Here is a 16,614-nt window from a genome sequence, read left to right as displayed (position 1 = left end):
TGATATTCCGTTGTGCTTGCTGTTCCTTGTGTACCCATGATCCTGGAATAAAGTTCTTCAGTTGATCTGCCTGCCTGCAGTCTCCTGCATTTGTCTCCTCTCATTGTGACATCTAGTGTGTATCATTTTTACGTTCAGAGCCGACTTTCTTAAGAAGAAGATGAAACTTTATCCTTCACATATGGAGTGCAACATATTGAAACTTGATGTCTGCATTTCACCCACCCCCCAGGAGTGGTGTGAAACCATCATACACCCGGGGACCAACTCCAGCTCTAAGTCAGTGCCTTCATCAAGGGCACTGACCAGAGAGGCACCCCAATATACATGTTTTTGATGTATGCGGGGGAAGACAGAGCACTCAGAGAAAACCCACACAAGAACGAGGAGAACACAACACAAAACTGAAAATAAAGGAAAAAACATAGTTTTAACATATCAGCTCAAACATACAAAGGGTGTTTCTCTGTGTTGTAATGTGATTAAATTTGAGACCTTTGATGGTTTGACTTCTCAATTATTTTACTTTTTAACTCAAACCCAAGTCTGAAATCTCTTTTGTAAGCAAGACCATCATAAAAAGTTGTTGAGAAAATCACATGAAACAAAACAAAATCAAACACCACAAATCTTCACTTAAGTCTCACTGTATGCAAAAGGTTTTCAACATTTTCCTTAAAAGAAAAATCATACAGCAGGTCAGTTTTTTATAACTGGTGAAAACACCTGATTGTCTTCCCCTGAGCAGTGAGAATATCCAGTGTTTGTAAGCTTCCTGCTGAATTTTCTCTGTTTATGAAGAGCAACTGAGAGAGAAGATGGAGGTTCGTATATTTCGTTTGTGCTTCTCAGAGCATTGAAAACATTTCAAGATTAAATGGCAACCTGTCTTTCTAATTACAACAAAAATGCCCCAGTTTCTGGTAATCTACAGATCTCCTGACTAACAGTTGCCGAATGACTTTTCAGGTCTGTTGATTGTCCTGAGAGACCAAGATGCTGTTTAAGGAAAGACATGCGGCTGTTTTTCAAAAGTAATTTTCAAATCTTGCATTGTATGAAGATGGAGCCAGAAAGCTTAAAGACAAATATCTAAAAATGCTGGACAACTAAACATGATGTCAGCAGTTTTAGGATGAAAGAAATGCTCTTATGTGATTTTGTTGATGGGACGTCCAGTGTGTGTGCAGAAACATCAGTCTGTAGGTCAAAGTATCGTCATCCAGGTCTGTTTTTCACAGAATGTATCGGCCCACCTCGAGTCACCATGATCCGCTCTGTTTTGGAGGTTATTATGACATTTTGTGCCGGTTTGAAGGTGTTTTCTCTCAGCTCGTCACATTCCATCTGCGTGGACATTCAGATGAGACCAAACACGCAGGAGCGGCAGGAGGAGGTTAGTAAGGGTCACTGCTGTTCTTACACAACATTCAGTTCATTGACCCCGTGTATATCTGTGCTGATGTGCTTGCAGGGAAAACACAACATACAGACAGAGAATAACACTCCTGCAGTGGGGAAATCCGTGTTGAGAAACAATCTTGTGGGAGGATGTTTTTCCTCGACTAATCAGAGTTTCAGTGTTTTTGGCTCTTGTTGAAGACCTCTAAGAATTGTTTTGTGTTTCACAACCCTGTAAAAGCTCTGTTTTGATACCAAACGTCTTGGAAGAACATTTCAGTACTGTAAGCATCTGAGAGCTCGATGCGTCCATATGGACTTAATAAAATGTCATCCTTCAAGATGAGTTATGTTCTTCAGCTTTGTTGCTGACAGTGAGATGGTCCTGGGAGGCTGAAAGTGGAGCAAACAGTCTGTACTGTGAACTTGCACTGGATCCAGAACACAAATCTAGAACAGCTTGTAAGATTTCACAAAAAAACAACCGCTTGAAAAACATCAAAACACAAGATATAAAGGAACGCTATACAGAGTTTATCAGCTGGTTTATTAAAGAGTTTTTCAAGAGTTTCTAACTTTCTGATGTCACTAAGTCACTAAATTCAAACAGGCTACACCACATAAACTGGTTCTTACATAGAGATAAGTTGTTACTATATATTTGCACCCAAATACCCGGGGCACCTTTTAGCTAACTGAACTTACTGACAAAGCTACGTTAGCTTGCTGCTATAGGCTACCACTTGTTCAAAGGAAGAGGCAATATGTTCAAAGATGTCTGACGTGAACAAAATGCTAAAATGTTCATGATGTAAACTTGAAAGATTTAAAATTACATTTAATGAAACTAAAACAATACAAATAATGCACTGAACCTCATGGCAAACACAGCAATAATTGCATTCTGTCTGACAGGCCCAATTCAGTGCTTACAATGTGAAACACTCGATAATGTTAGCTTAGAAATGGAGTCAGCTAACAGCTGACTAAGTATTTTGCAAACGGCAAACTAGTCGATTTACCAGCCAGATCAGCCTCAGGAGTCTGGATGGATGGAGTCTTTGGTGACATTATCAAGTTAAAGCTGTATTTTGATACACCAGCAAGCTAGCAATTCATCAGCATTAGCATGCAAGTAATGTTTGCTAACATTAGCCAGCTAAAACCACAGTCACAATATATAATTCATATGCTTTGCAGTAATGTCAGCTTTGACTTTGGCCTTTATGTTGTGTTGGGTGCCGGTCATTTGTATCTATGTTCCAGCTAGCCTGCTAACCTTAGCTAGCTTGCTCGCTAATGTTATTGCTAGCAAGATACTGTCTGAGTGGATGTGTTAGTTTGCTAGCTCGCCAATTTACTTCATCAGCTAACGCGGGGTCCGACCGCTATTTTGACATCCCGCTATTCCAACATCCCTCTATTTAGACATGCCGCTATTCCGACATGTCTCCGACAATGACAAAAAACAATGTCGAAATAGTGGGATGCTTGAAAAATAACTTTAATGCCGCTATTCCGACAATTAGAGGTCACTGTCTAAATAGCGGCATGTCGGAATAGCAGCATGTAACCACCAAACGCGATTGATGATGCTAAGCTACATATCATGACAAAAAGGTATTGTTTTTAGCCAACAATAAAGGAAGTAATGGCACAAGGCAAAGGTGTATAACTAATTATTGCTTTTCATAAGCTGAGAACAATGTAGGGCAGAGGTGCCTAACTAGCTAATGGGGTGATTTCAGACAGTAACTTTATTCTAAATATGATTGTGATTTATTTTCCAGCACTTGTTCATTACAGCGTCCAATGCCCAGCTGCTCATTTGTGCCTACGAAGTGTGAGCATTAGCAACAAGATGATGTCTACCGTTTAATAGCCACTGGTGTCATTAATAACAAGGGTTTACACAGAACCCCTTTATGTTTCAATGTTGTACCCTGATTTAGTAAGTTTTAGTCTAAAACTAGCCGGTTACAGGCCCATGTATGGGTCTAGACCTTCAGTTTGGGAACCACTGATCCAGGAGACCAGAACGCCTTCATTTTCATGGTGAGAAAGTCTCAGTTTGTTCTCAGGTACATGCTGCAGACGTAATGCATGTTTGATGTTGAGCTGCAAGTTCACCACTTGTTTGGCTTCACCCACACACAAAAATGCACTCACTTAAACACTGGATACAGACAGAGATATACAAACATGCATGCAAATAAATATAAAGACTTACACACGTCTAGAAAGTTGCACACATGCACTTAAGCAGCGGGGTTGTGTTCTTCCTCCCACGCTCCAGTGTCCAAATTCCAGCAGGGTTTACAGTAAGTGATGTTATGGCACACGGGGTCAATGGGTAAGCAGAGCGAGGGAGGGAGCGGGAGCAGTAAAACTATCGTTAACCCTGCAGAGCGGCCCACTCGGCTGCGTCACGGCTCCAATCTCCCCTCGGCGGCGTTTGACTCGGGCTGCTGATAGACGTCTGTTCCACTGCAGCACAGCTGTAAACGAGGCCTGACAAGGCCCATTTCCGCTGGCTTATCTCAGATTGTGTGAGTGTTTGCGTTGGCACTCCTGAGCCGGGTGTGTTTGATCATATCGGAGAGTCCAGCAGGTGGCAAACACGCACACACACACACACACACACACACACACACACACACACACACACACTGTTGTAAATTTCTCGGTTATCAACAGAAAGTGGAGTATTGACATCCTCCGCAGTGATTGCACCCGATCAGGATGAATCACAAAGCTAATAGACGAGGAAGGAGGGAGGTCGACTGGTTTATCATTTACTCGTTGAAAAACACAACCATGATGGTTTCATGTCAGGGCATGATCTTGTTGTGTTGCCATGACTACCTGTCACTCAGGATGCTCTGCATGCCACAGTACTTCCAGCTGCTTTACTATACACACACACACACACACACACACACACACACACACACACACACACACATTCTCACATCACTGATGAATGTTTGGAAGTCGGTTCTTCCTGCAACAGGACTTGAAACATCCCTCCGCACTCAGCTCCACACACAAACACACACAATGATAAGGCCCCACGTTTGTTTTGTTTTCTTTTTCCTTTCAAACCCCCTCCGTTCGTTTGTTAGATTCCTCTGTTGGGGGGTGAGGAGGTGGGTGAGGGGGTGAGGAGAGAGACAGAAACATGTATAACCCACAGAGGTCCTGACACCTTCCTCGCACTCCTGACTCTTTCAGAGAGAAAGTCCGCGCCAGGCACAATTTGGTGGTTGTAGTCCAGCAAAAGCAGTTTGTTTCCCACTTTCTACCAACAGTCATCACCGTTTGTGTTTTGTACTGTTTTGTGTCTATATTCTTTTTTAGCCGGGTGTGTAAAAAGCAAGGGACAGGCATTGTGAACTATTTCAGGCCATTGGTCCAAATAAAAAACATTAAGGGTTAGTCTTGGTTTACTGTTTCAGAGTGGTTTTGCTCTGGTCCAGGACAGTTCATGGTCTTGTTGGGGTCTCTGAGGGTGCTGGGGCTGTACCTGAATCAGGATTGATTTGCTACTGTAAGCCAATTATTTGAATATTTGGGGATCTACCATTTCATGCTACTCTTCTTTGAGCCGTTCTTCCCTTTTCCCCCACCAGCCCTCTCCCAGTTTCCATCACAGTTAGGTTTACAGTCAGGTTATCTTGAGACAAGACTGCTTTGTTTATCCAGATGTTCTCCTTCCCTGTGAACAATAATGCAGCAAATCAAGTCTGACAAATTCAGGTTGACATCAGGTCCCTTGTTAGCTGAAGTTTAGGTATGGCCTCAGATGATACCTACTCATTTCAGTCATTCATGAAGTTTGGAGCTGGAGGAGAAAATGTTGAAAATGTGGAGGAAAATGAAAGTCAGTCTACATTGGTAGTATGACTGCAATATACTGTATATTCCAGCCCATATCGATGTTGAGCAACACTGCAGTCAGTGAGCAAGTAAGAAAGACCTAAAACAGCAATTATAGTGGAACTCACTAACATAAACAAAAAGAAAAAATGAACAAGATTTGGAACGAGCTGGCAAAAAGAACCAGGTTTTTTGTATTAAAATGTGAAGTTATTTGTCTTGTTGAAAATACTGTCCACAGAAATGTCTGTTGACTGGGTTTTAGGAGGGGCAGTATGTTGGATTCAGATCTTTGGCTTGTCAGAGTAAAATCCACAGGTGTTATTAATTACATTGATGATAGCAACCAGCGAGACAACACGCACAATATCACACATCTGGACTTAACAAAGCTATTATGACTGCAGCCATGATGAATGTTATTGATTACACCTGTTATTAAATGTCAAACTGGCTGTTGTGAAGAACACCTGTTGATTTACATTCATACAAATCTTCAGTTCTGAAATAAAGAGTCTTAAACTCTACGAAACTGTTCAGCAGATACAGAAAGTGTTTCTTGTTCCAGCTTCTCACATGTGCACATTTGCTGTTTTTTCTCTGTTTTATATCATCACATCTCAGTGTGTATATATATATATATATATATATATATATATATATACACATATATATATATATATATATATATATATACGGCTATATGGACGGCTGGCTAGAAACATTTGTGAATGTCATCCTGAACCTCAGGTACGTTTTTTTCTTCTTCTTTTGGGCAGTGTCTTCTCTCGAATTCCTACTAAAAGCTTATAAACTTCTATTTCAGCATTAATTGCTCTTGCAGCAGTCACGTTATTTGGGACTTGCCGTCTTTTTTAAAACCCTCTGGATTGATTGCAGTAGATTCAGATCACCCGTGTGACGATTTAAACCTGCATCAGGCCGTACTATGTGCCAGAGTTTTGCTTGCCTTTCAACCTGCCTGCAGGTTTCATACCTGAGCCCGTCTATAGAGCTTAGGTTTGTCCTAGTTCATTTCATTGGGGAAAGAGGTATATTTCAGTTTCATTATCTCTGAAGAGGCATTTTCATAATTATTATCCATTTATTAGTGAGTAGTATTAGTTGGCATTCCCCATAGATACAGTGTATCAGTTTTTGTTTATATTTTGATGTGGTTTGTAGGCATTTACCTGCCACAGTCTTTATGTGCCATGTCACTTTAAAGTTGTATCAGTCATTTTTGCCATGTCAATGTTTTGGTTTTCTTGTGAAACACTTTAAAATGTTTTGTGCTACATACATAAATATTATTACTACATGATTTTAAAGGTGCACTCTGTAGTTTTGGGGAAGAGATTTTTTAGTTTTTATTTTTCTGCCCAAACAAACTCTCTTTGTTTTCATGACTGAATAAACTGAATAAACAAACTGACCTTAAAGGACAACACAGTTTATACTGTTTTACTTTGTTTATATGTTGCGGATCCTGCCACCTTTCTAACTTCAAACAGCGTTCTGGGATCTTATTTTCCTCTGAGAACAGCTTGTTTATTCACTTATGGAAATAATTAATATTTATGAGTTTGTATCACCTCATTAATACTGTAAATATTAAAATTCTGAGTTTGAATTCCTCTCAAAAACTACAAAGTACCCCTTTAAATGACTAATTCAAAATTGAGAATTGATTGAAAACAAAAACACAGCCTTTGTGACGGCCCTGATCACATGTTGTTAACTGAAGTACATTGTGTTTTTGCTGCCTGACTTTGAACTGTACAAGTTTGTCTTTTCATTGTTACCTTAACAAACTTTATGAGCTCTGAATACCAGAATTAGGTGATTGCCACACTCATGATCTGTGTTATCTACACACGTCATACAGTATCTGCTCTCCACACAAACACAGTCACTGCCATCAGGTTTTTTTGGTAGCAGATGTGTTCATAACATCAACATGAGGCTCCTTCTGAACAACACCGCCGGAGTCCAGCTGACATTGACCCCGGCGTCGCTTCTTACATCAGCTACTCTGTTTTTCTTCCGTTACGTAACTTTATAACTGGGTCTGATGGCCTCTCCATATGCACTGTGGTATGTGTGTGTGTGTGTGTGTGTGTGTGTGTGTGTGTTGGTGAAAATAAGTACAGGAGCAGCTCTCTTACTCAGGAGACTCGTCCCCCGCTGGCTTTATTTTTAGAACCTTAATACGTCAATATCATCGCAGTGCAAACACTTAGTATAAAATATCGTCTTTAACAAAATTTACATTCACATAAAACATCTCAATAAATACATCTTCAACAACAGAACTTGACAAATATCGGATCATTCATAATATATCTCTGAAAAAGACTCTACAATGTACAATAATAGCTAGTAATACCTACATATAACAATTGAAACCCGTATCATACAGTATGAAAATATCCAATTTACAGGAAAAACATTGTACATAACTCTTTTCCATCAACTTTCTGTCAACTGTTTAAAGCAAGTGTATAAAAATCCTCATTTTTAATCTCTTAGAAACTCAAAGTTAGCGTTCAAGCTACTATATAGACCTTAAAATCTATCTTAAATATGATAAGAAATACAACAACGTCATTTCAGTCAGGATATGGTGTCCAAATAAATCTCTCCAAAATCAACACTTGCCATCATTTTAAGTTACAAAACTGTTAAGGGAACAGCTCAAACAGTAAAAATACAGGCATTCAACAAAAGGAAAATCCACAAATAACCGTAGTCACACATTCAAGTTGTGCTACAGCTCGACAAGAAAAGTCTGATATGTTTATGAAAATAGGTTGGCACATTTGAAAACCGGCTACCTGTTGACTACAGCAGGAGCGGGAGGAGGAGGAACCCCCGGCCTGATGTCGAACCGTCCTGAAAAAATGTCCTCGAAAAAGGTTTTGCACACCAAAACTCATGAAGAAGAAGAAGACACGGGTCAAAAAAGCACCTTACATTCAAGAGGACCGCTACCGTTGAGCGCATGCATGAGGACTACATTAAAACAGAGTCACTGTGTGTCTGCTGCTCGGCCTGTATTAATGTTTCATCAAAGCATGCATGTAAGAGCCACAGGCTTGCAGGCAGTGCATGCTAGAACAGATTAGAGGAGAGTTAATGGCTGTGGTAAGCCGTACTGAGAGTAGCATGCTATACCATAAAATAAATCATCTGGGTTTGTACGAGGAAGCCAGACTCAGAGGTTTGGGAGTCTCCTCATGAATAGCAGTTTTTCTTATCCCGTACCAAAGCAGCTTTAAGTTCATAAAAATAGTAAAACAGAATATTGTTAACCATAGAAAATATTTCTTAATAATAAACAAGCACGCAGAAAAATCTTTTTTAAATATAATTCCATGAGGAAGGAAGTCACACTCGCACAATACAGAAAATAAGTTTTCTAAGTCATGCTTCAACTCCACAGAGATACAGACTGGTGTGGCTAGCTACGCACACTCTATTGGCTACATACACTATCAGGTCAAAATAGGATCCAGCTGGCTACAGCATGCAAATGGTGGATAGGCTGAGATAGGAGACGAACCGCTTTATTGCTACACTTTGACGAGGAAGAATCTGGAAGTCAAGCATCACAGGGAAACAGACAGCAAACATGACTGGAATGCAGCAGTGGCATCATGCACTTAAAGAGCAGCTCAGCTCAGGGAATCAAGAGTCTAGCTCATGTGCCGTTGAAAAGGTAAGTGAAGGGGGCAGAAACGGTCACCGACCTGGAAATGATTGAAGGCAATGCCCTGTCGCGTTTTGGCAAGCTGTTACCAGTAACTGCCTTTTACAATTGTACATTTGGCTTTAAAAATCTCTCCTGCGATTAATTCATCCGTCCAATAACGGATCTAAAAAAAGGCAACAAAAGAAATGGCAAGAAACTCATTGTGAGGAGTGGTCGCGAAGGCAACAGCACTGATTTGGCTTCACACTGAGAGAAAAGGGGTCATCTAAGTTGTGAAAGGAATTTCCGGATGCGGTTGTTGAGAGAGGCTTGCGTGCTACACTATCAATCGTGCATTGCGATGTGTTTTTATGTTTTCATTTAGTTTATTGTCGTTGTGGACACAGTTTTGGGTGTCGACATGGAGCAACGTGGCTAAAGCATCCTGTATCCTGTTCACGACACCCCGCCGTGTGAGACAACAAACAAACCTCGAGTGTGGAGGGAGAGTCCGCGGGTCCGAGGCCGCCTCTGACTCCAGGCCCGAGTCCATGCAGGCCTCTCATTAGACGATCGGTCTCCCACAGACAGTAGAAGAGTGGAGAAGGCCTCTACTGTTTCCTCTTTTCACAAACTCTCTCTGCTGCTGCCATTTTGTTTTGTTATTTTCCCCACATCCACTCATTTTATAGCTTTTCACGGTCACCATGGAGACAGCATCTGTCACACCATTACCGTGGGGACAGAGGGCAGGTACCTGGTGGTGCTGGTGGAGGTGGTCGGTTTGGCCATGCTCACGCTCGGGGTCCTGATGGTGGCGTAGGTGGTCACCGTGGGGGCGGGGCTCAGCCTGGTGCACACGCTGCCGTGGGTGAACGCGCTCGACCGGCGCTCGGCCTTGCCGGGCTGCTGCTGGCTCTGAGACGCCCTGCTGCCCTGTCTGCGCCCCTCCAGGAAGTACGTGAGCATCTGACCTTTGCCCTTCACACTGACCTGGCCACGGCAGACAAAGTTATAGTAGTCTGCGATGAGGCGATGAACGTCCTCGGTCACCTGGAGAAGAAACATAGATGTCAGTTCCTCATATTGTGAAATAAAGAATCTCTTCTACCACCGCCAGATAAATCACTCCGTTATTCGCAGCTTACATGATTTTCTAAATCTGGAGTTTGTGGCGACTTTTGGCGATCATTTGACGTCAAGCAGCAATGACCGGCTGGCCAGAGCTCAAGGAGGTGCAACTGTAGTGTATTAATAAACGTATGGAGGAACCTCTGGCGCCATGAGCATGCTGACGGTGTTTGTGTACTTACTCTTTCTGCCAGAAGGGGGAGACAAAAGTCACAATACGACAATTGAAAAATATTGTTCTTGGTGTCAGGTATTATAGATATTGTATGACTTGGCGAACTCATGGTGATCTTGGGGTGTGTTCCGAATCGCATACTTTTTCTTTTTACTTTTAGTACGTACTGCAGCTAGCCTTCCTCCCTCTTGCCCTCTTGCTCCTGTATCCATTGCAGCCTTAGCACAACATTTTGGAGAACTAAGAACGTAGTACTTACACTTAAATGTGCTTTCATCTGTCACTGCGGTGTCAGTCATTCTGTCAAATTAGCTATCATATGTTTGTGCTCTCTCTGCTTTAATATTTACGTGACACACTGTGACATATGTGACGTATTTTCCACTGTGCAGAGGATTATGGGTCAGAACAGCCAGGAAAGTATGCTGGCTTGCATACTGCAACATGTGACCGGATGTAGTAGGACATTCTGGTATTTTTGTCATACTGCATTTCACATACTTCATATTGGGACATACTAGGATGGGTTTTGGAAGGCAGGGTTGATTTGGTGAACTCTTGTATGTAACTGAGAACACCTCCAGCACAGCTGTGGATCCTCAGTTAATTCTTGGCTGTATGTAAGCATGATGTCATTTTGTGAGTGTTGTCTTGAGAAAGGTCTTGGTGACCAAAACATCAACCTTTTTTTAAATAAATCAATTGATGCAGAGGTAAAAAAAATAAAGAAAAAAAGTGTTTTGTGGGGATATGATTCCTTGCACCATGAGAAAGAAAGCAAGTGCTGTGTGTGTGTTGCCTTCAACTCAAATATGAAGCTGCAGCCATGAGACATTAGCTTAGCTTAGCTTAGCTTAGCTTAGTATAGCATAGCATAAGGACTGGAAACAAGGGCAAAGAGCTAGCCTGACTGTCTGCCTACTAACATGTTGACCGCCCCCTGGTGGCTGGTTGCAGTATAGGTCATAAACTCCACCTCCTCCATGTCCATGTTAGCAGATGGGTCACAGGCCAAACTAAAAAATCAAAGTCAAATACATTTTTCCAAAGATGGTTTCAGTCATTTTAAGCCTTTCTTCTCATATGAATGTATATGCAAGTGTTCATTTCTCTGATAAGTTTTGTTAAAATAAAAAGGGGATGTGGCATCATGATTGACGGCTGAGCCCTGCTTGTGATTGGGCAGAGGGTGTATGGGCAGTCCTTGATTATGCCGCTCTACTGCCTGATCTCTATTGCACAGACTCCCTCTCCAAATGACGTCACCAGCGGCCATATCCGGGATATTTTAGCTTCATATTTGTACAGTGGAGGAAGTGGAGATATTGATGTATATATACAGTATCATTCATCTACTTTTATTTGTGTTTAATGTGTTGTCTGGGTTTTGTTTTGTCCTCCACACCTTTCATGGATCAGCCTCATCAGCCCTGCCCTGTTTCCAGTTTTCTCCACAGCCTATCAGCTCCTTTCCCGCTCTTTTCTTTCTTCACATCATCCCCCTCACCTGTGTTTTTTCACCTGCACCTCATCCCCTTGTTAGTGTAGTCTGTATTTCAATCCAGTCATTAGTCTCTGTAGAGTCATCTGCTCTGTTAACCTGTTCCTATTGTTCATTTTAAATAAAACTTCTCCCATTGATCTGCCTGCCTGCTGTCTTCTGCATTTGGGTCCACCTTCTGCTCTCAGCGTGACACATACAAAAGAATCTGTGGTGTTGGGACTATTTCTTGACAAAAAACAGTTTGTTCAACAATGCAGCGCTCCGGCACGGTGTCTCAGACTGCAGCGTGGGTTGCTTTATATGGTGTGAGACAAGTTTTAGATCTCTGTGAAGTCACGATGGAAACCAACCTGGCAACTTCACTATAATAACAGGCCTGACATTCACTGTGCACAGCTGCTGTATGCCAAGAAACTGTTCCAGCAAAACTAAAAACTAAAGTCTCCCTTCAACCACAACTAGTTGGCTTTACATTTATGTTGGGATGTTTTGTTTTTTAATTCAAAGAGCAGTATTTGCAACTTCACTGTATTTTTTTCCTTTGCTCTCTTATGTGCGACAGCGGAAGCTTTTGCTGCCATGACATAGAAATAAAACCAATCAGTATCATGTTCTAACATTAAAACCTTTAATGTTATAACAAGATATTTTCACGTTATCATGAAATAAAAACCTATCGCCTAATGACAAGACTATATAAAGAATATATATAAAATATAAATATGATATTTATGTTGTTAAAACGTGAAACATCTCAAGTTAAATCGATGTAAGTTATGCTACAACTTGAAGAGTTTATCTTGCTAAAAAGTGAAAAACATCTCGTCATAACAATAAACATTTCACGTTTTAACATCGTGTTATAAGAAACAGTACATTGTTATAACAAGTAAAGTTTCTTGTCACATAGCTGTCACCTTTTATAAATGTGATAATGTTTTAATTACGTGAAAAAATCTTGTAATAAAATGTAAAATATTTTGTTTTAATGATACATTTTTCACTTTATAATGTGATACTGATCCGTTTCTCTTCTGGTGTGGCAGCAAATACCCTGTCATACATGACAATGTCCAGTTGATTAGTTCTGATTCAATAAGACTTTATGTGGTTACATAAAGCCAAAAGAGAGAGCTGCAGTACCTGTATCTTTCCTTGTACTCCGGTGCTGTCCATCCTGCTCGCCACGTTCACCGTGTTTCCCCAGATGTCGTACTGAGGTCGTCTCGCTCCAATCACTCCTGCAACCACCGGTCCAACATTGATACCTGAAATTAAAACAACCAGAGCTGAAACAATGCGGATTGTTTTTTAATCAAGGTTGAAAATGATTTTTACTGAACTTCATTCAATGTTCTAATGCCACCAAAGCCTTTTGTGTTCCCTAGTGCATGAATTCATCAATCATCTCCACAGCAGGTTCTGTCTTTTGGTTCGAGTCCAAGTCAAATCTCAAGCCAGTGTCAAGTCAGGAATATAAACACTTTCCTGTCAACGCTGTCTGTGGTGGTTTTAAATATCTGACACTAATTATTTCCAACACCTACAGTAGGTCTAATGATGAAATATTTAAGGTGTGCTGCTCAGCCGTCATCACTCTCTTATTTATCTGTCTTTGTGTTGGGTTTTACCAGGTCACTCCTTGACACTTTGAACTTTTTTGCTTTCATAGTCTTTACAGAATCAGAATCATTTTTGTGACTTCAGTCTCAGCTGCTCTGTCAGATCAGAATTAACTTATCTCATGTTCACCTTTTTTCATAAGCAAAATAAACACACATCAAAACAAAAAGTATTGATTGACTGCAAGATTGGTGTTCCGCCAAAGTCATAAAGAGTTTAGCAAATGCAATTTTCAGTGGCAGCAACATGTGATCTATAAAACTCCTCAACCAAAACCTGCTTCTGTACTTTCCTGTAGGGGAGAACTATGAGGCTGACCAGACCTGGCATTGACATACGTCAAGTGACCACTTGTGATCAGAATGGGATTCGCTGTACACTCACCTCACTGGGACAAATGGACACAATGTTTTTTATACAAAGAAACAGAATTTCATGTAGAGCACTTGCTGAATTTATAACAAGGCCTTAATAGTTAAGAATTTGCCACAGACAGCATTTCACAAGGTTTATAAAGTTTCTCCAATCTCAACAACTCATAAAATCAATTGAGTTACCACCAGAGTACCGATGCAGCGAGCCCTCCTCCCCCCTCGCCAACCACGCTGCATAGTTTATGACGGAGACGACAACTCTACATGGGACAAACTTACAGCGATAGCTTAATTGGTGGCTACAGCTTGCAGGCTGATTAACATTGTTTAGTTGATCTTTACAAGTGTAAAGCTGGACACTACATTGTGTTAGTATTACGAAGGAATTCTAAGTGCTGTATCGTGGACAACTGGAGGTGTTTCAGTTTCTTGAAGATGTTTCACCTCTCATCCAAGAGGCTTCTTCAGTTCTAACTAACTGGAGGGGGGTTGCAGGGAGTTGCAGACATTTGCATAAAGCAAGCATATTTATCCACTCCCATGTTGATAAGAGTATTAAAAACTTGAAAAATATCGCTTTAAGGTACATTTAGAACAGAAAAAAATGTGCGATTAATTCACGATTAATCACAAGTTAACTCTGGACAACCAGGCGATTAATCGCAATTAAATATTTTATTCGATTGACCTAGTAAATGGTGATATAAGTTGAAACAGTGTGTTCAAACAGCTGCTAAATGTTGGCAGGTAGACACAGACGCTTTAGACACAGAAGCAGACAGGCTGGTACAGCCATGCTGCCAAAAACTGACACTTTAAAAACTTAATGTATTGCATTTAATGCAGAATTTACAATAATTCACAAATGATGTAGAATTTGTTGTAAACAAAGTTTTTTTAAGTTTTTCATGCAACAACTCACAACATTGCATAATTTGTTAAGGGAGTCTGGTGATATTGTGGTTACTGGTTCAGTGGTTGGATCACTTGAAAATAAAACAGTGATTTTAACTGAACCACTGTGATGACATGTTTCTGCGTCATCTCCACAGTCCTGCAGGTTCTCAAGGTTGGACAGCGTGTAGACCAAATAAAACCAGGCCAGTCTTTGTTTTTTCTGCACTTTCTGGAAATCCAGCATTACGCAGATTACCAAAAGTTACGTTTCTGCAAAGAGGGTTCAGCCAAGCACACAAACATATGGAGCCCCACAGTCTGCAGACAGGATGGCACTGTATACACCAGGCTACACCGGGATTAAACAAGGGCTCCTGCTGCAGGCTCCCCACAGGATACCCAACACAATGGAACCCAGAACTTCAGGTCTCGCTGTGACGAGCTTCCTGGAGGGAATGCTCTTTCTGTGATGCATTTCCTTCCAAACTTACCGGCACTGAGCGTAGATGGTGTCCAGTGCAATAGGTCAGAAGGTCTGACACCAATGTTTGTATAGACCAGTGTGTGTGTGCATGTGTGTGTCTTTCCGCTCACCCACTCTCAGGACAAAGTCGTTGTAGGACTGGTAGTTGATGGCATCCAGGACGTCAAACATCTCGATGGCAAAATCTGACACTGTGCATAAATGTGAGGTGATGGACTTCTTCACCTGCGACTCAGAAAAACACACAAATATCAAAATGTATGCACAAACAAGCAAGTCTGGAGGTGATATTAACCTCCAGTGTTTATTCCCTGACATAATTATATGTGTTCTATGGGTGTACCACCTGAAAATCCTCTCAAAAATGCTAAACTCGTAGGTTATGTAAATATAGCTACTGCATGTGTGTACCTTGGAGGCAGTTGTAGGAACCAGCCCTACTGCAGCCATGTATGTACTGCCAATGGTCTTGATTTTCTCAATATCCCTGTAGCACTCTTTGTCCATCAGCTGGAGGGAAAAAACAGATAAAAACAGGTTGAAAGCATTACTACTATTACAAATTTCAAGTTGAATTGGAGTACATTGTCAGTTTAAGTTCATATGTATTATAGGTTGTGTGTAATGCAATTTAAAATTGACTATTTTTGCATGTTTGAGTAAATTAATGCTTCATGTTCCTGATTATAGATTGAAGCAGGCCAGAAGTCATCTGTAAGTAATTCCTTATTTTGAAGGACTTTCCCAGCCGCAACCATTGCTTATTATATTGCATCAATAAACATGGTATTTTTTAAAGCCTCAACCACGGCCGCAACGTCATATTTGAAATTGACATTACAGAGGTCATATTTCCCTCTAAGTTCTCCAGAGGAACAGCAGGCAGACGTGAGACCTGCAGGGAAAATATTTAAAAGCTGCAGATTTACTACTGAACTAAACATTTACTCACCTCATCAAAGTCAGCGATGATCTCATTGAGCAGCCGGAGACACTCAACGCCCATGTTGTTTCCGTCCAGCTCGATGTAGAAGTCGTTGAAGTTGGCGATGGAGGCGAACAACACGCCGACCTGAGCGTAGGACTGGTAGTACAGGTCCTGGAGGGGAGAGGAGTAAAGTCAGAACTGAACTGAACGGGGAAAAAAAGGCAAATAATGGCACCGTGTGAAGAAGTTAAAGGGTCAGTTCACCATCCATCCATATACATAATTGTAGTTTAAGTGCACACGTGAAGCAACTTGTAACTTCTTTTTTAAATACAGTTTGCTGACTCACTTGCTGGTTTATCAGCACTTCACCGACATCTCACAGTGTTCCTTAGTAAATGAAACTGACTGAGGGTCGTCACATGTTGCAGTGCTACAGATAGTCTGGAACTCGCAGTGGTGGAAGAAGTAGTCGGATACTTTAGAAAAAGTAGCAAACGACAGTGTGAAAATACTCCACCCTA

The 16,614-nt window shown here is 41.1% G+C and overlaps 1 protein-coding gene across 2 annotated transcripts in view; it reads right to left on the bottom strand.

Annotated features, from left to right (window-relative positions):
* Positions 1-7,442: 7,442 nt before the first annotated feature.
* adcy1a (adenylate cyclase 1a) overlaps positions 7,443-16,614 on the bottom strand; it is a 50,136-nt gene continuing 40,964 nt past the window's right edge. For both annotated transcript variants that reach the window (XM_084355813.1, XM_084355814.1), the window contains exons 16-20: positions 16,115-16,261; positions 15,574-15,672; positions 15,273-15,387; positions 12,928-13,052; positions 7,443-10,027 (exon numbers count right to left, since the gene is read on the bottom strand). In XM_084355813.1, coding sequence (XP_084211939.1) covers positions 9,698-10,027; positions 12,928-13,052; positions 15,273-15,387; positions 15,574-15,672; positions 16,115-16,261 — 816 coding nt within the window. In that variant the 3' untranslated portion in view covers positions 7,443-9,697. The remainder of the gene's footprint in view (positions 10,028-12,927; positions 13,053-15,272; positions 15,388-15,573; positions 15,673-16,114; positions 16,262-16,614) is intronic.

Source organism: Pagrus pagrus, assembly GCF_965226575.1.
Source record: "Pagrus pagrus genome assembly, chromosome: 6".
Taxonomy (NCBI): domain Eukaryota; kingdom Metazoa; phylum Chordata; class Actinopteri; order Spariformes; family Sparidae; genus Pagrus; species Pagrus pagrus.
This window is presented reverse-complemented; position numbering and strand designations above follow the sequence as displayed.